The following is a 24,811-nucleotide window of genomic DNA, read 5'->3' as shown; positions in this document are numbered from 1 at the left end:
ATATGGGGTTAATACATTTCTTAAAGCATAGATAAGATTGCCATGTATAATATGCACATGCATGCTTTCAGTTGTATTTGAGAGCCTTTTGTGAAGTCTACACATTTTTTTGTGTTCAATTAGGAAAATGGTTATTGATTAAACCTCTGCTGTTTATATAATCTGCCAGCTGAAACACATACCTGCTTAAAAACGTGGTCTCCTTAAAAAGGTAACATTCACAAGAAAAGTTTAAGCCAATTCAACAGACCCATGCAATGCATATTTAAAAAGGGACATTTGTATTCCTGCTTAAGGCCCATTTGTGCATTAATCAAATGCATATTTGTTTTGGAAAGGATTTAGTCTTCCTAATTCCATCTAGAGTCAGACATGAGTTGGTGGTAATCTCTGAAAAGCTGGTTAATAGAAGCCATTTATTTTCTGTCCACCAGGTGGCAATAGCAATTCCGTTCAATTCAACGACAGCAAGACAGATGACTTAAAGATCAGATTAAGCATGAGGCTAATAAAACACCAAGCGCAATGACAAACAAACTCATTCAGTAAAAATTTCTCCTCATTTTAAACCATAAAGATCTGAGTGCATCGGGAAGAACCGAAAAACTCTTCAAATTATGCATCCAGTACTGCCCAGTTATTAGATTTAAGCTGGGTTTGGTGCCTCTAATTTTCCAAAGCAGTGTATTCTACATTAGAAAGCATTGTCGCCAGTCCAGTTTGTTTCACAAATGGCATCTTCAAGCTAGATGTTTACATTGACATCCTTACCTCGTACACTGCAGTGAGATCCCTAAAGAAGCTCTTTGCCCCATTGAGCAATGCCTCGTTTTCCGGACACACCACCAGGTACGCAACATCCCTCTGGGAGCCAAACGGATCCAGCAACAGCTTCTCCCAATAGGGCAGGCCGAAGGGAGACAGCACCACAAAATCATACTCGTACCCCACCAGAAACGTGGGGATCGGCAGCGGCTCTGGGGACTCATCGGTTCCTGGGACGAGAAAATAAAGAGACTCGTCAGCAACCTTTACATTCTTAAATTGTGATTCCCAATGTATTCAGAAATCATCCCCGAAATACATTCAAATTGCATCTCTTTGAATTCAGTATTGACAGTCATCTTGACACCTGCTTCAAAGGGGTTAGCAGTACAGCTATGGAGACAAAGGGAGTGGTGGACAGTGAAACAGCTTTGGGAGTGTCAACAATACAATGCAGATTTCCAGCATGTTGTGTTAAAGCATGTCCCTTAACAGGAGAGCTGGGGGGTACGGTGAAGCAGTCGTTACCATAGGATCCACGCCCGGCCATTTTGTGGAATTGCTGCCACGTAAGGGGCCCCTGGAAGCCCCAGGATCGTGTTCGCTTCTTCTGAATGGCATCCTGCAGTACAGGGTGGAGGGTGAGCAGCACACGGAGCACATCCTGAGAGCACAGCATGCTCACATCCACAGCTAGGGGGAGACAGAGAGCAGAGTGAACACCAGGGAATCACAGAGTCATTCACTTTCAGAATCATCTGAATGGTTACAGCAGGGGTCTCCAACCCTGGTCCTGGAGAGCCCCTGTCCAGCAGGTTTTACAGGTGTCTTTACATCATCAGTGGTTAAAGATCTGGAACACCTGTTAATCTTGACTAATTAAGCCAATAATTGGTTCAATTAAGTAACAGATTGGTTCAAACGATAACCAGCAGCCACAGCAGCTCTCCAAGACCAGGGTTAGAGACCCCTGGGTTAGAGCATTCCTAACGTAATCTTTTGAACCTCCTGTTTATACCAGTCAGCTGTGGATTTGTCAGAGCAACTAAACCAATCTGACGTCACAATTACAAAGAAGTCTAATTTAATCTAGTTTAAACACACTGTTCAAGAACAGGATACATTACTTTTAGTTTTAAAGGCACAAAAACAACCCAAAAGTCTTAAATCGTTGCGGAAATAATACAACAGCAACTGAAACCGTGGATTATAACAGCAACACTCCATCACACCAAAAATTGACACTTTCCATTATGTCAAGTGCTTTTGAAACTCCTTGAGTTCCTCTCAATTAGGCACAACTCTCAGGAATGAACAAGTAGCCATTTAATAACTTCTTCAGCAGTGCAATGATCAGGGATGTGCATCAATAAAATATCATTAGCACTCACTGAAGGTTTTTTTGGTAAATTTGCCTTGACGGGACAGAGCCGTGAGGTTTCATACCGCACATGGCAGGAGTTTCTGCAGCTTCCTTTGATAATGCGGAGCTGTGTACAGCAGGGGGTGTAGAGATTCTAAACGGAACACTATTAGCACTGGCTAGAATAGATATTGAAACAGATCAAAACATTGGCACTGATGATGAATTGATAAAGCCACATTCTCCCAAAAAATGAACTGTATACAAAGCACAAACAGGCTCTTTTTAATGCATGTCTGAGCTAATAGTAATTATAACCTGCCGCTGTACGTGTCACTTGCTGCGCTTCAAAAGAATTAATAAAATAAGCCAAGCCCTCACCGTTCCGTTTGGACCAGTGATGTAAACAGGTTGTCTTGACCAGTGTTTCATCCACCTTGCCCCCAGACATATTGTCCATGAACTGGCGGCCGTGCTCCAGCGCCATGTAGCAGTCGTTGAAGTAATCCTTCTCCTCGACCCGCGGGGAGGGGGCGAGGGCCAGGCCGGGCCTGGATGCGGCGGCAGGGGTGGCTTCCTGATCGAAGGCAGCGATGGGGGAGAAGGGGTTGGTGCACTGGTCCTGGAGAAGGAGGATTAGCTCGTCTGGTAGCTTGTCTTTGAGGCCGCTCCGCTCCACAGAGGCTGTCCGCAGGGCCTCAAAGCGCTTCTCCGCCTCCCTGCTGAAATCCGAGCTGCGCCCGATGATGTCCAGCTCGTCCTCCAGGAAGAGCCCCGAGTTGTTGCCGAACTTGCGGTTCATGACGGCGCTGAAGCCGCAGGTGCAGGAGTACTGCAGCTCGCAGTTGGGGTCGGGGATGTAGACGCCCACGTCGGCCCCCTTGATGTTCATGTTGCACACGCAGATGCAGCAGCTGTCGAAGTTGCAGTCTTTGAAGAGGTTCATGACAGACTCTGACAGGATCAGGTTGACGTAGAGGCTGTGCGCCTCTGGGATGGAGGGCACCGTGGCCGGCTCCACGGAGTTTAGGGGCCGGCAGGTGGAAGGGGTGGAAGCTGGGGAGTACAGGTCCGAGTTCTCGTACTTGAGGGAGCCCTGTACGCTGGATGGCCCCCCGGCTCCTCTCGGAGTGCGGGGGGTCCGGGGTGTCCTGGGGGTGGGGCCTGAAAAGCGGGGAGTAGCAGGAGAGGGCAGGATGCCTGCTCCGCTGTTGCTAGGGGGGGCGCTGTTGGACATGAAGGGGGTGTGTGTCTGCGGCGTGTAGGTTTGGATGTAATCCTGGTCCATCGCGCTGCCCACACTGGGGATGTTGCTGCAAAACAACAAGGATGAATTAGTTAACGGTCCTGGACACAATCTGATTCAGATTCAATGGTTCACAAAGTCCTATCCAAACTGCTTGAAAGTCCCTTGCTAGATAATCTTTCTATATATAGAATATGGATTATGGGACACTGTCGATATGCAATGAGAAAACATGAAGATAAGCATGCATCTGGTTTGTCAGTGCAAGATGTGCTACAACGTACCCGTCTTTGTTAAGAAACGTCATGGCTGGTACTGGATTGAGCAGCTCCAGTTTGCCGACGGTCCAACTTGGCCGGTATAAGCACTCCTCTGGTAGTTTGATGGGCTGCAGACACTGGCTGGGCAGAGTCTTCAGAGGGGCGAACATGGAGCAGCCCACAAACGTCTGACTCGTCTCCGCTTTATACACGAATGAGAAATCCTTCAAGGGAAAGTGGGGTGTTTATTGGAACAACCAAGACTATGTGCAAAAAAGAAAGTCATTCTTTAAAAGATACCCCCATTAAAACATACATAAAAATAAAAATATTAAAACTAATTACTGCAAACCCTCAGGTAAAGAATTACCTTGATTTCAGATTGCTTCGGACTGCAGAAGCCCTCCTCCACCTCAATTTTAAAGTGGCCTCCCAAAGTGGAATTGCCATCCAGGACAGTTATCCCTGAGGCATTGTCCATGCTGCCGTACTCTTTGCTATTCATGTTCATCGGGGAGTAGCCCATGATGTGCTGCTCCAGTGACGGAGGAGTCGGGAACATCTGATGCAGATCTGCAGAATCTGGTTTGAAGAAAAATAGTCAATTAAACTGTCCTTCAAAACGCTCAATAATGTTAAGGCATAACTAAGAAATGTCAAGTAGACAACCATGTCTGCGAGTGCCTTCTTCAGTGTACTGCTAGTATACTCAAGAAGGCACTAACTGAAAGTTTGTTGGCTTAGTTTTGCCATCCATCCTTCCAGGCTCTGCTTAAGTGGGACCAGAATAGTGATCTGTGTAAAACCCCTTAACACAACCTGGGGTCTTTTCATTGGACTTGGGATTTATCCCTCAACCCAGGCCACCTATTAAAACAAGACTTCAGTTCCACGACTCAAATGTGGACAGGACTTCCCCGAAACAAAATTGCATAAAAAAGGAAACTACTGCGGATGTTCTCACACTCAAAAACACAGCTGTCTGACAGTCTCAAACAGGAACTAGTCCTGGGTGACAAATCCAGTGCAGCTAATCTGAGAAGGGGCTACTGTGGACAGACGTCAAGCTCTGCTATGAAGGGCGTGGGGCTTTAACAGGTGAGGAAAGTAGAAATGATTCCAAAAACAGTTCTTGCAGCTTTGAAAATGAAGTCATGATGTCTAATTCAAACAGGTTCTAATTTTTGCATGTTCAAACTGTGGACCTAAACTAAACCCCCCCAAAAGAGATAAAAAAAATCCAAAACATGAATCTCTTACTGATACAAGACAGGGGGTCAAGTGTTGCTGGCTTTGAGTCCTTATTGCTGAATTTACCATCTGTCCCATTAACAGCTCTTCTAGAACCAGGCTGCAAAAACCAGAACAGGGAAGTGTTAGGCAGCAGAATTGACTTGTCTTCTGTGTTATAGTTATCTGAAATATAAAACAGCCACTTTCCACAGGTAAGCAAAACGCTTCTCCTGCAAAAACATGTTTTCACTTCTTTACAAGGCCTGTGTGCCACCTGAAACCTGGTTTAAATGTCAAGGACACACAATACACTGATCCATTAGCAAGACTAACAAAAACAGGATTTCCTCTTATTCAGTCAGGTAAGAAATGAAGGCTATGATTGAGTTAACATCATAATTCCATGCATTGTACATGCCATGGACTTCCATTTGCTACACTCTGAGTATGCAGTTTTGAAAGAATCTTGCAAACATGTTATAAATCAAGATATCTGGTACTACACTGGGTTAAAGAAAACCCTCTGAAGGAAGTTACTGCTTCACCTCAGTGGTTTCTGGATAATGTTATTGGTTATAAGCATGCCAGTCAACTAATAACAGGAAAGGGGGCGTTGAGGGGGCGGGGACAATTTTAGTCTTCAGGTGACCAAGGAAGTGCAACCATTTCTAAAAGCATGACAAGTGTAGTACAATATATCATTTTTTTGATGAAAATCCATGTTTAGCTACTTTAAGGTACATTTGGTTTAGGCTGTGCAAAATTTGGCAAGTTCCTTACCGTCAGCTCATCTTCATCCGAGTTGAAAAGATTGTCTAAATCGTTGATAGAGACAGCCAGATCAGTCTCGTGTATCAAGCTGGTCGAAACCATGCGGTTTTGAGCATCTGCACGCTGGGCTTCTTTACAACGAGAGAGAAACAGCTTCTTAAAATACATCACTGAGTACATGACCACAATGCTCAAAATATAAAGGCACAACATAGCAAACCAAACACAATGTGGGTGTTCACATATATGTATGGTTTTAATTACAGCAGATTTACAGTTGAGTGTATATTGAAAATACATTTAATTAAATTAACTTCATTTTCATGAATGGGGCTAATGCCAATTGTCTGGTTATTGGGGAACCCCATTTTTGCCCAGTCTTAGCCGATAGTAAAATGATTTTACTATTCAAGTCCTTTGAACACAGGCATTTCCTTACCCGTCTTTCCAGAGGGACTAAACAATGACATTGCATCCTCCCCCTCAGCTGGTATTGAGCTTCCGTCGTCCGCCTGAAAATAAACACACTGCTGTTAAACATATTTTTAGTAACTGAAGTCATCTGGACATGTGTTTTTTTTTTTTTTTTTTGATTTCTATAGTTACCTTGTTTTGTTTTCAAGTGGCTTAATGATACAAATAAGTGTCAAGCTTCCTTCCATGCTTTCTCCTGCTTTAACACCAATACCCATTAGTGCTAAAGTGTTTAAATCTAATTGCAGAGATTTTACTATACCAACGTACTTCGTGGAAACTGATAATGCCATAGGAAGAAAGAATGCAGACTTGCCCTCCCCTTTTACAAATCAGATTCCTCATAATAATGCATGAATGCGCCACTCAAGTGCTTCATCTAGGTACGTTGTAGGTGACGAATAGAATAGGTACACACCTGTTTAAATGTGGATACTCAAACCAATATCTTACCATCTCAGGTTTAAGAATTTTGCTGAATTCCACTATTCTTTCAACAAATGCTTAAAACAAAGAAACTATTTGTCATAAGTTTGTTTCACTACTGAAAACAATTCCTCTTTGTCCCAGAGGAGCAGCGCTTATAATGCTTCACGCACAATTAAATATCTGTCAGAAAATCTGGGAAGTACGCATGCGAGTTTGTCTTGTTGCGACATGAGCCAGAGTTGGCAGGGATGTCATAAGGAGTCAAATTCGCAGTGTAAAAAAACAAACCAAAGAGCTCTATTAAAAGCCAGGCTGCGTTTCACCCACCTTGTGCTTCTTCCCGACCTCCCTCTCACCGCACTGCTTGTCCCGCTTGTCAGAGAAGGAGAACTCCACGTCTCCGTCGACGAACGCGTATGGGTCCATTTCGGGTTCGTGATCGGTGTCCGAGATGGCTGCAGACAGGTGCTGGTTCTTTCTCTGCAGGTACATCTGAACCAGCTCGTCCGACACCTTTAACGCTTTCTTCGAGTTCGCCATCAACCTGCCAAGAGAACAGGCAAATCATTTCAAACCAAGACAGGGAAAGAATTGTGGAGAAAATCAATGTTCCCACCAAAAATCATTAATGCTGTGTACAAACCTTAAATAGTTTGATTCACAATATGCATTAACAGTCTTAACACTATGATGGAGCATTTTGCTACTGAAATTGCTAATAAAAGTCCTGTGTACACCACAAAAATAGTACAAAGTGGCAGTATAGTTGAATCTGTGATATAGTGCACCAGTATAATATGTAGGTAAGAAAGTTGGGTGGGAACATTCTCTTAAATAGGAAATGAGCTAGTCTGCCATGACATCTCTAAACACCAATAGGTTTTGTAGTCTCAGCAGAGACTACGGCTCAAAACCACAACCAATTCAACACAATCTGCAGGCTTTGTCCATACCAGCCCTGGGATCTACTCAGAATAAACAGATCAACATGCAACTGAGGTGGTCATTCCAGAGAAGAGCTGAACTCAAAATGCCTTCCAAATGAGGCCTGTGCCTTTACTTTTCACCCTCAATAGTTTAGACTAAAACATGACCTTTCTACTGTATCTTTTTCCCTTTTGACAAAAATGCCAGAAATTAAAATAGGTCTGTTTAAAGGTAAAGAGCAAGCATTGCTATGATGCTTTTTTCTGGATTTGATTACACTGGTCTTTTAAACTGTTTTTCTGCTGAGAAATCTGAAGAATGATTTACTAAAATAAGAGATAATTCATTTTAATATCCCATTCATAAAGAGCTTTTGTAAACACGCATATGAAAAGTGCTAGCCAGTTCACGCACAGTGTAAAAGATCAATTGTCCATTGAATATCACTTTTTTTTTTATAAACCGTAATCTACCAGTCTATTCAATGGTTAAAAGCAACCTACCCAACAAAGACACACACAAAAAGATAGATAAATGGGCCCTTGTACCCCCCTGCTAAGGAACTTGAAGTAATACTCACTCAGTAACCGACACAACATTTTCCTGGGATCCTATGGGGTCATCCCTCAACTTGTCGGTGGGGAGCTGGGGCGTGGGGAAATGGGAGTCCTTTTTCCGAGGAAGCACAAAAAACTTCCAGGGTGCATCGGCGCTGCCGTCGTCGGGGTTAACTGCGGCCCCCACGTACACGGTGGGCTCCAGGATCTCGGGGAATGCCGGGGGGTAGGGGTGATGATCAAGCCGGTGGTCCTCAGCTGCTTTCTGGGAGACCAGGCAGGGCTCAGGGGTGGGCTGGTAGAAGTGTTGGCTATGCGGGGTGGAGGGGTTCTTCATGGGCTCGCCCCCTTCCTCGCCCCGCTCGCAGGGGTGGGGGCTGAGCGGAGGGGGAGGGGGGGAGCTGGCCATCTCTGTGCCTCCGTGGAGCTGAGGAGTCTTGGCCACAGAGACCACGTCGGAAGGCCTCAGGTTTGAGAATCGCCCCCGGCTGTCCTGCGATCGGATGCCCAGGCGCTGGCTCGCAGAGTCTGAGTCCAGGGAGACCTCATCACACACAGAGGTGCGGTGGTGGAAGGGGGTCAGCGGCCGCTTCTGCTGCTTGTCCCCCTTCTCCGGCTTCTCGTTGGCCTTGTGTTTCAGTGGCGGTTGTGAGGGCTGGCCAGCAGGCTGGGGCTGACCTGGGGGCCCGGCACTTCTCTGCTTCAGGTTTTTATGCCTGGAAGAACATCGGGGGACAAACCAAAAGCCACGTCAGGAGACCTGTTTTTACAGCACACGCTGCTAAATACCAATCGGATTGGAGAATTAAACATATTCTTACAAAAGAAAGTTAGGTAAGTGTAGCAGACAAACATTTAGACTAAGGCTTTCCTGAGAGATTACTCAGCTATCCCCCCCAAGGTTGTATTAGGTAAGCCACTGGGCACTCCTTGAGACAAAACTTAAGAGACTCAAGTACACAAGACACCCTAGTTATCACTTGTTCTATAAAAACAACTAATCTCTTCACAGCTGAAAAACACCTTATTTGTATAAAATTCTCCCTAGAGGACCTTTGGTTTGGGCCACACAACACACGCCTAAAACAAACTACTGTTTAATAGAAGCGCAGGACGTCTTGGTGTGAAAGCATTGGCAGCTTTCCCTTAAGCTGCCCTAGTTTATGATCACCACACCCACAAGAGCAGTCACTGTTTAAATCCCTGTTAAAAATTAGGGGCTTCGCACAGAACACCTATTTTACTTTAATTAGTCGCGTGGGTCAAATGAAAAGAGAAGAGAATTCAAATCATCTTCCTTGAAATCAGGTTGTGTTTTTTATTTTAGTATCATTTTGGGAGCACACAATGCAGCAGAGTAACAAGTCAAATGGGGAATTAATTTGTGTTTATAATGAAGTACATTAGAAATTGTGAGAATGTAGAGAACCTACTGACAGCTCCCTCCACTGATCTGTTGGAACTTGTGTCCTAATAGCTACCTTGGATTAGATAGTGATTAACTACTTAATGGCCTTTAAAATGTGAAAGGAACCGAGTAAAACACCCCTTTTCAAACAGACAACTGATTTTACATGACTTGAGTTGCATTTTAGTGCTGAAAGAGTGTGCATTTTAATATCTAATGATGCAGTATCACTTACAAAGATACTATCCATAAATACAAACGGTAATGTGGTACCTTTTAATATCTATAAAGCCACTTGTAGACACACTTTACTATTGCTGAGCCTTGGAGCTTTGTGCAAGTCTTATTCTTTTATTTAAATAAGGGATCTAATACCTTGAGCAGTTGCAGATGGACCTCTGCGTGGGTTCCACAAAATCCCAAGCTCCGATTTTATCAACCACCTCCTCTTCACACGTCCCATTAGTAGTGGCAGAGAATTTCCGTCTACAATTTAGTAAAAAGAATATAATCTGTTAAGGGAATATGGCATTTTCCACGTTCCATTTCAATGACATAAAATAGGAATTCTACCAAAAATTAAAGAAGCAGAATAATCATATTCCAAGGTGCTACATTTAAAGTCATTAGCCACAAGTGCAGTATTTGATTGTTGGGTTTAAAAGATAACACATTGCTAAATCAATTGTGCAAAAAGTCTTAATTAAAAAGTACCATTTCTCACAACTAAGCGAGATACATTTACCACCGAAAGTGATTTCAATAAAAGTACTGTGGAAAGCCTTACTTGTTCTGCGCTCGGTTAATATTGCACTCTTGCCAGACCCTATCCACCACCTGGCTGGCTAGTTTCCTGGGGATCTTTCCTCCGTGGTGACTCGTATTGTCGGCACTGAAGCCATCAGAAACCGAAGAAAACTTCACCCACTTCTGGGCAGACTGGGTGTCCACTACAAGAAAAAACACACACATTAAATCAACACTTATGGTACCTCTTAAATGACAATCTAACTATACTGCCGAGGCGGATGCGTCAACTATGGGGAGCAGTGGATTTCAGGTAACACACACTCTCTGAAACAACTTTCAATCCCGAAGGTTTAAGAGTTGAATAGCTCATTGAACAAGTGGTTTCAGTGTTTGTATTGAACTGGTAGCAGCATAGAGGTTTAACAGAAGGCATATTAAACAGTATGGGGGACTGGGGACGGGGCTGAACGGCTCCCTCTCTCTCGGAGGGTGGGTTACTCCAGGGTAGACTTGGCTTGTGAGACCAGTGCACATACCTGTTTGTACCTCCTCGGGGGACGTTGGTGGAGTGAGAGTCACAGAGGAAATGGCAGGATCCCGTGTGGAAGCAGGCACTTGGTGGCCACCCGAGTAGACAGCAGAGCAATGGGAGGACCCCACAGGGGTCACGGCAGGGATGTCCGATTGAGGGACCAGCACAAGGCATGATGGGTACACCATTCGCACTCCACCTAGGGCACAACCAAGACAACCCACCTTAAACTCAGGATCTTCAAATGTCTGCATCACTCAAGGACTGATTTGTAACCTAAGTTAGCAGCTTGATTTAATGCATCACACAGGACAGGACTGTGCAGTTAAGATATTAAAGTTGCAAAGCTGTTGTACCACATGAAAACCACCACAAGTGCCGATTTCTTTCCTCTTGTGGTGTGCTTATTGCACAGTAGTTTAAAAAATAACTAGTTACCTTTTAATTAACTGAATTAAAAAAAAATGAAGAAAAGCTGATGACTGACATATCACAAGTCTATAGAGAATAGTACAGAATACAAAATGGCAATGAATAGTTTAATGGAAATGGGATAAGTAACATTTAAGATGTAGTTTGGTAAGCAAATGAGGCATTAGTATCATGGTAAAGCATATTAAAATGACTGATTTCCAGTATATAACCTCTTGTGTTGTCAAAATTGATGTGGGACATACAGATGTACAGACACCTCCATATATCCCCAGAACCCAATACTCCCAATAACGTATCCAATTGGTATTGGCAATACTTAACATCATTTTTTCCCATATAGATATGGAAAACTGCTTAAGTGTATAACCGCACCCACTATACTCAAGTCACCGGATTAAACAGCTAGGTCTATTTCCCCTCCATGAATTCACATAGGATCCTAGATTTCTTACCAACAAGGACTCCAACTGCAGCAAGAGAGTCATCCTCCCAGTCCATCTCCTCCTGCTTTTCCTCCAAACCCTCCTTGGAGCTTGACGTGATGGGATAGAACTGCTTCCATTCCTCAATCAGCTTCTGGGTCGGTGGGTCAGACAGCTTGAAAGACTGGCCAGTCAGGGTTCCATTCAACCCGAACGGGCTTAGGATCACTAAGCATCAGAACAGATCAACCACATTTTAGAAAAGTGAATTACCAATTCCTGTAGCGATAACATTTCAACCAACATCTAATTTCTCTTGACCTTTCAAACCAAGCTGCCCAGTGCAGTAAATTCATCTGTGATATATGCAGGCTATTAAGACTTGGAACAACTGAACACTTTAATAGCTGGAATATCCATTCTGGGGTAATAAAAAAGGGCTCTTTGGCATACATTAAGAGGTCAGCCTATAGACTGGAAAAAAAATACCAACAAATCAAGAACAAAGTTTAAGCCGGAATTTGAACTACCTTTTACAGTGACCTTTAGATCTGCAAGCTTGTATCACCATTAAAAAAAAAACAAGATTACAGCAACCAAACATTAAAGTAAACCGATATCTCCTTTTAAAGTCACAGTAATAGTTTAGATAAATCATAAGAGCACCACAATGTTCCCATCAAATTCATTTCAATCTGAATTTGATAACCAGGGATGTTCCATTAAGAAGAATCACCTCTTCAGCAGAAGTGGGAGACTATTTACATTGAAAAAGGACAAAGGCTTTCCACAAGAACTATTCCATACTAGCCAGGTCATACCAAGCTTCAGATCATCAGTCAAGATTACTTGGTTTTCAAAGCTACATAGCTTCTTTGATTACATGATGTTAAATAAAAGACCTAGATTATTGTCCACAGTTTAATTTTTTATTATGACTCAATCTAAAATTTGATGCGATGCAAAACTTCTGGCCATAGCTGTACACAAGTGTTGACCATTCCCTCCGTGTTGCCCTATTTCTAGCTATGGGACCCACCTTCAAAGGGGTTGCTGGACTGCTGGGCGAGGGTCAGGTGCTCCTCGCTCAGGTGGTAGACTGGCTGGTGCTGGTTGATCTCCACGCAGGTGACGACGTGGCTGTCTCCGTGCAGAAAGAAGGTGAACGCGCAGGACAAGTGCTCGCTATAATGAAAACAAACAATAATCCCAATGAAATCCTCAATATTATTAAACCCCTTCAGACACCAAGTGGACTGTTCAGAGCTTTTCTGGTAATGACAGGTGTCCTACAGACGGGAAACTGCACAGAGCAAAAGCACCATTTCACAGTTTTAAATTAATGCGTCTTGCTGGAAGCTGTCGAATAAGTTCGTAACGCCTCAATTGTTCCGTTTTGTTTCAAAGGGATTTTTAAACGAGTTCTCCATTTCTCCACAGAGAGCAGAGCAAGCTCTCAAACTTGCCCTGGAGTGAACCTCAGGGAGCAAGGAAGCAGTTCAGTCTCCATGACTATCCTGTCTCGGAAACGCTGACGACACAGCTGACCTGTGTCAATGATGTGACTGCTGCAAGAGGGGATGCAATAACCCACAGCTCCACTGCGGCCCAAAGTAAAGAGCTGTTCACACATCAAATTGGGAATTGAGTAGAATTATCTATCGCAGAATTAGGCATTGGGAACAGAATGCTAAATTCTGCAGTGTTGTCTTGTTTTTTTAACACTACACCCAGCCAAGTTGAGTTAATTCATCATGTGACTTCACTCAAGTTTCTCTGCTGAAACTCGACATGGCGACTGCACCAACAAAAGAAAAAAAAGTCAAAGCACTGCAATCTTGTATGCCGACCATGTTTGACCTAAGGCATGGTGTTTAAGGCGAGGCTTCCCAGAGGTAAGATAAAGTAAACCATGAGCGTTTCTGAATTATATTGTCCAACAATGAAGAAACAAGCTCAAAGCTATTTTTCTAGCTCTACATTCCTTAAAGGAAATTGATGGCTTTACTGTGTAAAGAGGATGCAGTCACTACACACCGCTTGTTACATAATAGGCACTCTGTCGAGACAAACCTCTTGTTAAACTTGCAAACACCAAGGCGGCAGAATTAGCAAAGAAACAATTGGGAGGATTCATTCTGTGTTTATATTAAGAGGGGCGCTATTTAAATAACAAATCGAGCAATGCACCTGTGTACAGCAACGACAGTCAACACACCTTTTTTTTGTCAAAGTGTTTAATTTTTTATCCTGGTTATTGTAATGCCAGTAATAAGCTAAACAGGCCTTTTCAAAACACTTCAATTTGTAGACTGAACTACAGTGTCAGTGGAAGACTGTAAATATGATTCTCACAACAGTGCTGGGCATTTGTTTTCTGAACTCTTGTAATATAATTACGTTTTCCTGCTTATTTTAATGCCAGCAATGAGCCAAGTGATGTTTATAAACATTATGAAAGGTGTGAAGTGTCTTCAGGTGCTTTACTTACTATTACAGCAGCAAGAGTCCGAATGAAAATCTTGACCAACAATTTAAAAAAAATAATTGTGGTAATATTTATGTACTTATTTTAAACTAAATCAACTTTATATTAATGTTCAAATGCCAAGTTAAATTATAAATAAAGTTCATTTAAAAAAAAAAAAAAAAATGGGGGAAAAATGGAATTGGTCATTTTTGAAAAACAGAATTTGCTATTCCCCAGAATGGAAAATCAGTGGCCTTACCAGACTCAATATGAATACAATTAGTGTAGGTTAGGCCTATTATAAATACTGAATTATCAACGTTTGCTGCAACTAGCATTATGCTCTTCACACCTGGGGAGACAGTCAGCGTTCTCAATGGCTTGCGCTGTGCATGTCAAAAAGACTTTTGTTCTGCAATGTGAAACCCACCTGCTTCCTATGGAACATGAAAACAGATACAATGCACACCAAAAATAAAAGGTTACTTGATCTCATGCTTGCAAGATTATTTTTAGTAACACAAACATTCACAAATCTGTCTTCAGTTTTGTACAGAATATACAGTTCTGTTATGAACCAATAAGACTTTAAGCCTTAATTCTGTATAAACAAACACATTCGTCAGGAGATGGTTCTTATTCCTTTTAGCTGTTAAATACATTCTGTTTTTTGGGTAGTTTCCTTCAAAGTCGGATCTCATAAAACTACAGCGAATTTCCAGCTACCTTTTACAACAGCTGCATAATTCACTGGAACCCAGAAAACCGGTGTATGTTTTGAATGACAGGACAGCAAGTGATACACACACGTGCAAAGGCAATTCTAATGGATAGATGTTTATACCACAAAGCATTCGGACTACAGTCTCTCAACATTCTGGCACATTCCACAACTGTTTAGTAATACTGTACCTTGCCAGAAGAATCCTTTTTCTACAAAAACAGGCAAGAATCTCACTGACCATAACACAGAAACAACGTTAAGCTTTAAACAAGACTAAAAGATGATGCATCTGGGGCTTTCCAAATATTGATCACGGAAGTGATTATGCAACTAATAAAAACAACATTTAAGCTTTCAGAGCCGACAGTTATAAAGAGGACTATGAAAAAGATTAAAAAAAGAGCACACTTTGAGCTACTGAATCCCATACCCCCTCTCACAGCGACAACATAAATCTATACAGCATGCTTCAAGTCCCATACACTGGCAGTCTCTCGGCTCAATTCAACTGTTGGCGAGTGGTATTTGTATTCCTCATTTCGGAAAGTCATGCAAAGTTCACACTCCACCTGCTCTATAGCATAGAGAAGTAAAATGGAGCTCTGCTATAGGAGCCCAACACAGTTCAAACACTTCACATGACACTAGGAATTTTGCATTCAAATTTAGAGGTGGATTTAGCTGAATGTTTATGGAGACAGCTTTAAAGTGAAGGGAAACTATGGAACATTCAATATCAGAACACAACCGCTCACTCATAAAGAGGGCAGAAAAGTGGAGGAATACATTAACTATATTTACTCTAGTACAATTTTTGTTTCTATATTTGAACTACTGCACTACAGTAAAGGACCTCCGAGACACACTTCAAACAGGTCGGCCAGGCAACTCTCCAACAATTGAATGTAAAGCTTGTGTGAATACATTACGTTATTTAGTAATACAATGACCTGCACAAGGCAACCATTATATTCCTTACTTAACATACCTGATTGTGCGTTAGATTTGTATTTAAAAACAGTACTTGTGGTAATGTTTGGGAGGTTTATGCACTCTAGCATGTAAGACCAGAGTGGCGTTGGATTCGAGGACTGTACTGGGGAATTGTAACTTTCAGGTACTCTCAAATCCCACACCTACTACCAAAGACCGCAAACCTTTTAATCTCTAAGGGATATCAGTTACAGTGCTCTATCCAATTCCAAAATACTGTGCTATTTTATCACTGGTAACTCCTTTTTCCAGAAGTGAAAGTATTTATAAAAGACAAGGTTCCTTTTTTTTTTTTTTTTTTTTTTAAATGAACCTTTATGAAACAAAACTATTCTAAAAACATTATACTATCTGAAAAGGTGTTCAATATGTTTATCGTTCTATCTCTAATTACAACCATTGTTTGAAGAGGACATTTAAATACATTTCAATATTTGCTTTGTTGAGTACGTGTTTTTTTTTTTTTTTGTAAAAGTCTTTGCGATGTTAAAACGCTATTTGCTTATTTACTTTGTAGTTATTTCTTTGCTCAGAAAATACTAACCAGGGCTGTCTGTATACATCAGCATGTGTGTGTGTGTAGATGTGGTTTAAAACGCTGACACTGCATCACATTTAAACATTCATAAAAATGTACCAAAATGCACATCCCTAGTACATTCGAGTCAATATAAAACTAGAGCCATCATAATGAAAAAGGAGACCTGGGGTCAATTCTGATTAGAATTGTGTAATTCAATTGTAGCTGAACCTTGGCACAACTCTCTAATTGCAACTAAAGTATATCATTGATCAATTACACATTTGTCATACAATCAATTATACTTTCAAACACGCTTAGTGACCCTACTTAAATGTTTCTGTATTTGTACCTGTGATTATTGCTTGGTTATTTAGAATACACAGAGTAAACATGTTAGTGTGCAGTTGTTTGTTACTTTACTGTAATATGAATTAGCATTGACTCGGGTCTGATGAACAGTATGTATGTAAAAACATAAGCAGGACACATACAGCTTCCTCCATATATTCCCAGAGTCAGATATCATAATGTCTTCATAAGAGGATCAACATTCACAAGATCCAAGCAGTCCTTCAGGCTTTTAAATGTACCCATTGTAATTCTACCATCTCTCAAATAACTACAGATCATAGATCCCCCATTTGAAAAGCATCTTGCTTTGTGTCACGGTGTACAACAGTCTGCGATGGAGGAATGAAGCACACCAACGAATTCCATTGCAGTGCAAATTGAACGTATACTGTAGGACAGAGCAGCTTTAAAATGGATCAAATGGCTTTAAAATAATAATAATGGCCAACAGCCTCTTGCTTGTACAGCAGATTGCCATACAGAGATCCACACTACACTGTGTGCCAAACATAAGACCCAATTATACAGCTGAAGCATTACAGTGGAATTCCCTTCCACTTGTAGCAAGAAACTCGGATTTAAAATCCTTAGAAAGATGAACTTGTTTTTCACCTCATTAGTGAATGGCCAAGATTGCTTATTACTGTAACCTTGCTGTTTCCACACCATGCACCTTTGCATATACTGGGCTTTCTTTGGCTCTATCCTGGGCACAGACTCGCTTTGCAACGTTCTGGCAAGCGTTTGGATTTTACCAGGTGGCGTTTTGCTTTCTACGTTAGCTAATCAATAGATCCTGCCGTGTGCCTTCGAGAAGAATGATTTTACAGATAGAGACTTGCAGCCAAGCCGTCAGCTTTCATTGAAACATCTACCGCACCAGTCCCTGCTGGAATTTCTACTGTTGTACTGCCAGCAAATCAGCATGGCTAAAATATTAAAAGGATAAAAAAATAGTGTAAAATTAATAGTGACTGGATAACTACTTGTACTCATTACACCTGCTCATCTACAGTAGACTGACCAAAGCGGTTTTGATCCATCTTATTATCTGGACCAGTGGTCTGCAGGCTGTTGACAAAGACATAGTCTCAATCTTACACAACATGTGCAGGGAGCATGTGCATGGCTGTAGACTGCAATCCATGAGAAACAATGGTGAACATACAGATCCCAGTGCAGCTCAGGAGCATGCATTCATAAAGACAAATACCCTGTACCATATGAACTGTACTGCAAAAAAGCAAACCAAGTACAGGCTTGTTTGTAAAGCCCTTTATCAGAGCAACACAAGCCATGTTTCCCAGCAGAGAAATAGAAAAGCAGCTACGAGTGTAGAGCACATGCTGCCAATTCAAACAATCTAGTAAGCCTCTGATTGAAAACAGTGAAAATAAACAAGGGCTTGTGCTGTCCTCCGCCCTGAACGGCACAGTCTGATAGCAGCCCTCGCTCTACGGAGGTCATAAGGTATTTCTCTCTGGAAAACTACTTGGAAATGCTCCTACTTGCTTTCATCCAAGCTGAATTATGAGAACCTAGCTAATTTATTAGATAAACACAGCCCTCATGTTCACCACGTTTCATTTCCTGGCCGCAGACAGATTTTTATAGGATCATATTTGCTGTTTCTTGATAGCGAATGTATTAATATTGAATCATGGCACAATATAAACAATTTGAATACCAGATGGTTTGAAACCAAAACATTTAGCAGCTGATGCATGTTGAGGTTTGGAGCACGGTGCAATTGGTTTGTACGTTGCTGTTATTTTAATCCGAATGAGGCCAAACATGACCAGTATTTGGTTTCCTTTACTCCGAGATGTTTACTGTTGAAATGCATGGCTGAAGTCTGCGAGGACCAAAATGTAATCCAGACTAAGAACCATCAAATCCATACAGCATGCTGCATTCCATCAGAGATTTACTGTAAATTATCTTACTACAAAATATTTAGATATTTACCTTGCGTCCATAACAAAAGGCTCTGAAGTCAAACAGAAAAAACAAACACTACTAACTCAGCCAATTACAATCCTGCTCGTATTTTTAAAACACTTTTGGTGGTTTTGAATAAAGAGATTAGTAACTTTCACAATTGTATATCAAACGGATGTTCATTTTACTACATTTTCTTCTGTAGTTGTGACTTTGTGCTTCACTATCAGAAACCAGACCTTTATTTAATGAACTTTCCAGTTAGCTTCTGCAGTAGTGACAAGCATCTGTACCCTTTGAAACCAGCCTGTCCATATCTCTCTGTGAGCCAAATACACATGCTCCTGTTACTACTTGGGAGTGGTTTTTAAATGGCAAGGTTTAAGCACAAAAACATACAAATCTACTGACACTGCATGTTCAAATCCCATTGAATATAGGAACTGAACACATTTGCAAGTCACTCAATGCATTACACCCAACACAGCCCAGTAAGCTTCCTTATTTAGAAAGCTGATCGATCCGTTTATAGCTATTTTAGTGTAATCTGAACATACCATGATGAACCAGATTAATAAATACTACAAAAAGATATTGACCTTTCTATCAATTAAACCGTAACCACAGTTTACTTTAGCACAGCAAATGTGGCTGCAGAAGGCTCCAAGGTGTCCAACAATGTTAATGTCTTCCCTAACCCAAGTACAGGCACTGCTCGAGGTCACTTTCCACACCCATGGCATCGCCCCACGCACACTAACAGGAGCACGACAAACAAACAAACCAGCTGGGACCCTGCAGTGAAGTCAAGGGATCAAACCGGAACGTGACAAACAAGGACCAGGAGGCCCTAGAGAATTAGCAGAGTCCAAGGTCCACTGTCAAACAGTCTGTACAGCACCATGGTTTCTCAGGATTAATGACATCAGTAAGTCGTTTTTCAAGGAATCAGTGCTGTAGATGCCAAGGCATACACTGACAGTGTCAGAAATGTGTGTTAAAGGGACAGACACATGTAGAAGATATACGTGTTTCATTCAAAACGTGCACCATTTTCCAGCAATAGCAAAATCAGTGGTTTATGTAGACCGTCCTGCCATGTTAGTAGTAGAAAAACACTTTAATAAACTGTAAATTCAAGAATATCCAGGACTACAACCAACAAGCTAGAAGCAAGTTACTTCACAAAACTAGGTTTGATGCTGATGTTAAAATATTTGGCTTGTTTGATGTTGTACCAAGTAGTGGCCTGCTAGAGTTTTTTTCAGAAATCCACAGTACTTTATCAAGACCTGTCCCACTCCCGACAGCTCCTTTATTCCATGCCTAGACATGTGCCAACCTCGAATATAAAAAAGCAACAAAGTCCAAAAACACCAGGCTGGATAAAAACTGCATTCCTGGAACCCCGAGAGGGTAAGCTATGTCCTGGATCTGAACTTTGAATTCCTACTGGAGCACAGATTGACGTTCCCTCCACAAGCTTACAACAAATCTGACCCACAATGTATCTGCAGCTTTCAATCCAGGTAATGACAAATAGTTCCTGTGGATGAAAATCAATGTTTGCACAACATGTTCAAAAACACCTTTTCTATTGTGTAAAGTTTTCAATGAAAAAGTAAACTTCATGTATTTCATTTTTTTTTATACACTACTCATTCTAGTAGTATAGAACGTATCAAGATAAAAGCTTAAATCCTCAAAAACAATACATTTCTGGTTAAATGTTTAGTAAAATGCCATTTAGGATTCAAATTTTCCTTAAACGTTTACAGCTTTAAATCAGTTGAAAAACTCAAAGGTGTGTGTGTGTAGTTGACAGCTATTTCATACAAATTCAGATTACTACAATGTCTTTTTTGGAGGGATTTCTCTCATTGACCGAATTTGCTTTTCCAGCACAATCAAAAGCCTTTCTATTGCAAAACAAGCTCTCACTGTGGCTGCACTGAAAAGAGCGAGAATGCATGGGGTTAAAGGTTAAAAACAGAACCACAAGCCTAGCTAAATAAAGTGATCAAACCATCTGCAAGGATTTGCCGGTTAGGCGACCACTTCCAAGGCCAGCAAGATTTTAGATGCAACACAAAATGACTTCAAAAGAAAGAAACAAATCCAATTTGAACATCCTAAAAGATGACAGATGATTAGCACAGCCTGAACCTGCTGTACAGTGCCTGCAAAGTCCTTACCTCCTTCAGAATCCTCAGTAAGTCTGCTGGAGTCCTGCAGCAGGGTGGGAACGGACGCATACTTCCCTCAATTCACTGCCTGAATATGAACAAGCAGCGGCAGCAGCTACAAGACCTCTAGCCCACAATGAGGGAGCACTAACAAGCACACACCCCTCTCCCTTATCAGCGATCACTTACACACCACTGTCATTACCATAAAGAACACAACACAGCAGCCCATTAAACTACAGCACTGTTTCTCACTGAAGCAGTGGTGGAATCTCAAACGCAAGTAACAGTATTTCACAACCTAAACTCCCCAAAGCCTACCTGTGACATTTAATCCACTTAAATTCATAACGCACAGCTTCTCTGTCTTTATACCATGAAAAGTCAATATTTGTAATAGAAAGTGGAATTCCTTTTATGGCAAGCCTGAAAATATCAGTGCTGTAGATATTTCCGATTTTAACAAAGAGCATTTCGAATAACCCCACCCCCTTTAAAAATGGATGCTCCTTTAGCTACACGTTATAAGCACCAACTGATGCAGGTGGTAACAATCATACTGCCACTGTAGGACAGGTTTGAAAAAGGAGGGATAGAAGACTGCAGAATAAAAGTTCCTATTTGAAGAGCCTTTTGAAACTCTTTGATTAGAGTGTTCACAAAATGCACAGGGGCCCCTGACAAAGCAATGCCGTAAACAAGACCAGTTGATCCGCTTTCAAAAGGAGCCTGCCATGGATGCACCTCGGGCTGTACAGAAGTGACTGACAGTTGGAGACTTCAAGGTGATGAATTAACATTGAGAATTCCTCTCTACTTCTGAAGCAAGTTTTATAAACCAGAGCGGCTCTATAGGACCACACTGCTGCCTGGCACTCATCCAGGGGGAGCGATGCAATACGCACTGTTAGTCATTGCTGGGTTCACTTCGGAGGGGTTGGAATTGTTCACAGATGTACGGACAGGGGGAAAAAGAGCTGCCCTGACTTTCTAATCTAAAAGCGCTACATTCATCTCCCACCGGTCTCTGTAGCAACATGATATTCCAAAGAGACGTTCACGTGACCCGAGACTCCTGCTGTTGATCCTGTCCCACTTGTAGCCACCACTCTGATTTTCAAACCTCCGCAGAGCCAGAGAGATGACAGAGAACACAAAGGAAGACCAGCAGCCTGGGTAACAGTAGACTGCCGTATAGGAGTGACATGCGCGCTTAATTCAAAAGCCAACTTGGACTTTGAGGCTTCGACTGCTGGCAAATAAATACGATTGCTGAAAATGTGACCGACTGCCCAACTTATCAATGAAGCATTATTTGAAATCTACATATTATCATGAATGATACTTAAGCCAAAAGTAACAGGTTGCTAAATATGGAGCTTTATTAAAAATGTAAGAAAAATTCATTCCGGGCTTAAAAAACACTTTACAGCACATATTACATTGCCATAATTGAAAGGAAATAGCTCAAGGTTTAATAGTAAAAAAAGATATAAAATACAGTGCGTCTGCATTCTGAGTGCTACTTTGGTAACCATGCTAGAGAGCTCATGGCTCAGGTAAGATATATACAGTTACATAAAAGCAAGCAGTCATTTTGTGTAGTTGATCTGCAGTAGCAGCTGATTCAATACAAATGCATTTTCTCAGGCAATCAGGAATATCCACTTATTGAAACAGAAAGGCAGGATATACAGCTCTGCTTCACTGACAACAAAGTAAATCCATACATCTTTTTTCCCCCGTTTTTATCATATTATGCAGAATGGTTTTCCCAGATGGGATTATCGGCTGCATGTAATCCTACAGACATCGAACACCGAAACAGCAGCGATATTCTAACCCTTTAAATCTTCAAGACAAGTTCTTAACCCACCCCCTCCCTCCCTCTCACTACACCACTAAATGTGCCACCTAATTAGACGCTGAAACAAAACAGAGGGGTGGGGGTAATGAAAACAAAAGCCAAATGTAGGTCAAATCAGCCAGATAGGCTGAAGATTTAATTAAAGTGCTAGCCGAGAGAATAGCCGGCGCTCTCAAGCAGCCCGCCACACAATACGCACAGCCCTGAAAGACTGCACAAAAGAAAAACACCCCACTAAACACTCGAAAGAACGCATTATACGCAAAGATCAAAGTCTGCCACATAGTTGAGGCTAGTCATTAATGACAGCAGTCACATTAGCATAATCTGTCACACAATTTATCCTACCAGAGTCTCGAAACAGTAAGCTTGAAAACGGTATGGAATGTTCTAGGTTGGGTAGAGCACAGCGTGTTAATTCTCTCATTTAAAACACAGGAAGTGGCAGAGACACCTTGTGTATTTAATGATTTGGCTACTGTTGAGTTTCTAGGTTTTCACCATCAAATTACACAACCTCCAGTGGATTTTATTTAATCACATCAACACAGATGTATAGCCATACTGATACACTGCAAGGACCACGTAAAAAACAGCGCGTTAAAACGTGCTACGGCTTTTCGGAACCCGATAGGCATCTTAAGCTGGATCACACACACAGCATTTGAATGCATCTCTCTTTATCGGACACCTAATTAAATGTGTAAAAAAAAAAAAAAAGGGAAATAAAACTCATGTAAGCTAGAGCAGATGTTCCTGACTAACGGTGAGGTTAGATAGTGTGAGGCATGGCCCATTTGCACAGGGCACGGCAATACTTTCACTTTCGTTGAATTCTGTTTAACAGAGGCCATTAATTCTGAACTAGTCTGACCTGAAATGTAACAATATAATCACACATTCAAGTACCAAGGGAGGGAATGTAATGGCCAGGCTTATGATCAACTCCTCTACCTGTCTGTCTTCAGGAGCAACTCCTTCAGAATATCAGTTTAAGGTCCACGGTTGCAGTAGTGGAACATTAACAGGCATGTTCATTTAGAAGCGACGTCCTAATGGAACGGCTTTGGTTAAATCTAGCGCAGTTCTCACATTAGATGAGTATGAGTATCATAACCTGGATAATTGCTGTGCAAATATTGGGATCATTTCCCTACAGCTTCTTGTAATAGCTGCACCTATGAATGTGCTGCAGCATCATAGCTGATCCTCCACAATGTATGTAAATGATTAGTACCACAGCTGCAGTTAATTTGTTTATTTATGTATGTATTCTTAAACAAGATTTTCCTGTAAAATAGAAGCATCCTGGGCTACAGAACGACCTTATACTACCATAAATAGTACTGTAGCGTTGTATTACTAGAATCAGTAGCAAGCAGGGCAACTAAAACACACACCCAGAATATCTGACATTGAAATACAAGGAAAACATTAATGAAGTTCTCTGTGGCTGCACTGAAGTAGAACAGACCAAACAAAAGAAACTGAAAATGGATTGATCTGTCACTTCCAGCACGTTCAAATATAAAGAGTATGCTCCCTCTCTCCAGTTTCTTGCTGTGCACATGATTTATCATCATGATGTAATCTGTGTAATATGTGATGGCTCAGGGAGTGGTGTAACCTGATTTGCTTTCTCTCCCTAGGCACCCCCCTTTTAACGGGTTGGTACATCCCGGGTGTATTCTGGAGCATGAAAACCAAGACAAGTGAAATAATAAAACACACGCAAGCAAGCAAGCAGGTACAGCACACCAGCATCCAGAGACTCATCTAAACCATGCATGACGCAATGCACTTCAATCAAACAAATTACATTTATTATAACTGGTAAACAAATACTTAGAGCTGCTGCTTACTAACATCACAGCAACTGAAAAACATCTTTAAGTACTACGATATAAAAAGAATGATAGTCATGCAACAGGAAAATAAAGCTATTAAGTCACCATACCCTGGAAAACAATGCGACCACAAATCACTCAATAAAATGCTAAAGTTAAAATTGTATTTTTCCAGAAAGCATTTTAATAAGGACATTTTCAAGCTCCAGCAATGTGGTTTACATCCCTTGCACACCATAAATCTGTATCTCACCCTGTTAGTCCATTTAAAAGGCGTTCCTAATAGGAAAAGCAATCGTTGCTAGTTTCAGACTGTAAATGCGCAGTATTGCCAAGG

At 41.6% G+C, this 24,811-nt stretch overlaps 1 protein-coding gene across 1 annotated transcript in view; it reads right to left on the bottom strand.

Annotated features, from left to right (window-relative positions):
- LOC117430729 (mediator of RNA polymerase II transcription subunit 13-like) overlaps positions 1-24,811 on the bottom strand; it is a 45,730-nt gene that overhangs the window by 7,093 nt on the left and 13,826 nt on the right. Inside the window, exons 4-18 of the mRNA XM_059000543.1 lie at positions 12,612-12,757; positions 11,603-11,800; positions 10,720-10,914; positions 10,221-10,383; positions 9,809-9,919; positions 8,049-8,741; positions 6,869-7,085; positions 6,078-6,150; positions 5,648-5,769; positions 4,895-4,985; positions 4,005-4,216; positions 3,659-3,858; positions 2,510-3,441; positions 1,294-1,458; positions 772-995 (exon numbers count right to left, since the gene is read on the bottom strand). Of these exons, the coding sequence (XP_058856526.1) occupies positions 772-995; positions 1,294-1,458; positions 2,510-3,441; positions 3,659-3,858; positions 4,005-4,216; positions 4,895-4,985; positions 5,648-5,769; positions 6,078-6,150; positions 6,869-7,085; positions 8,049-8,741; positions 9,809-9,919; positions 10,221-10,383; positions 10,720-10,914; positions 11,603-11,800; positions 12,612-12,757 (3,742 nt within the window). The remainder of the gene's footprint in view (positions 1-771; positions 996-1,293; positions 1,459-2,509; positions 3,442-3,658; positions 3,859-4,004; positions 4,217-4,894; positions 4,986-5,647; positions 5,770-6,077; positions 6,151-6,868; positions 7,086-8,048; positions 8,742-9,808; positions 9,920-10,220; positions 10,384-10,719; positions 10,915-11,602; positions 11,801-12,611; positions 12,758-24,811) is intronic.

This window comes from Acipenser ruthenus, chromosome 26 (genome assembly GCF_902713425.1).
Source record: "Acipenser ruthenus chromosome 26, fAciRut3.2 maternal haplotype, whole genome shotgun sequence".
In the NCBI taxonomy this organism is placed as follows: domain Eukaryota; kingdom Metazoa; phylum Chordata; class Actinopteri; order Acipenseriformes; family Acipenseridae; genus Acipenser; species Acipenser ruthenus.
This window is presented reverse-complemented; position numbering and strand designations above follow the sequence as displayed.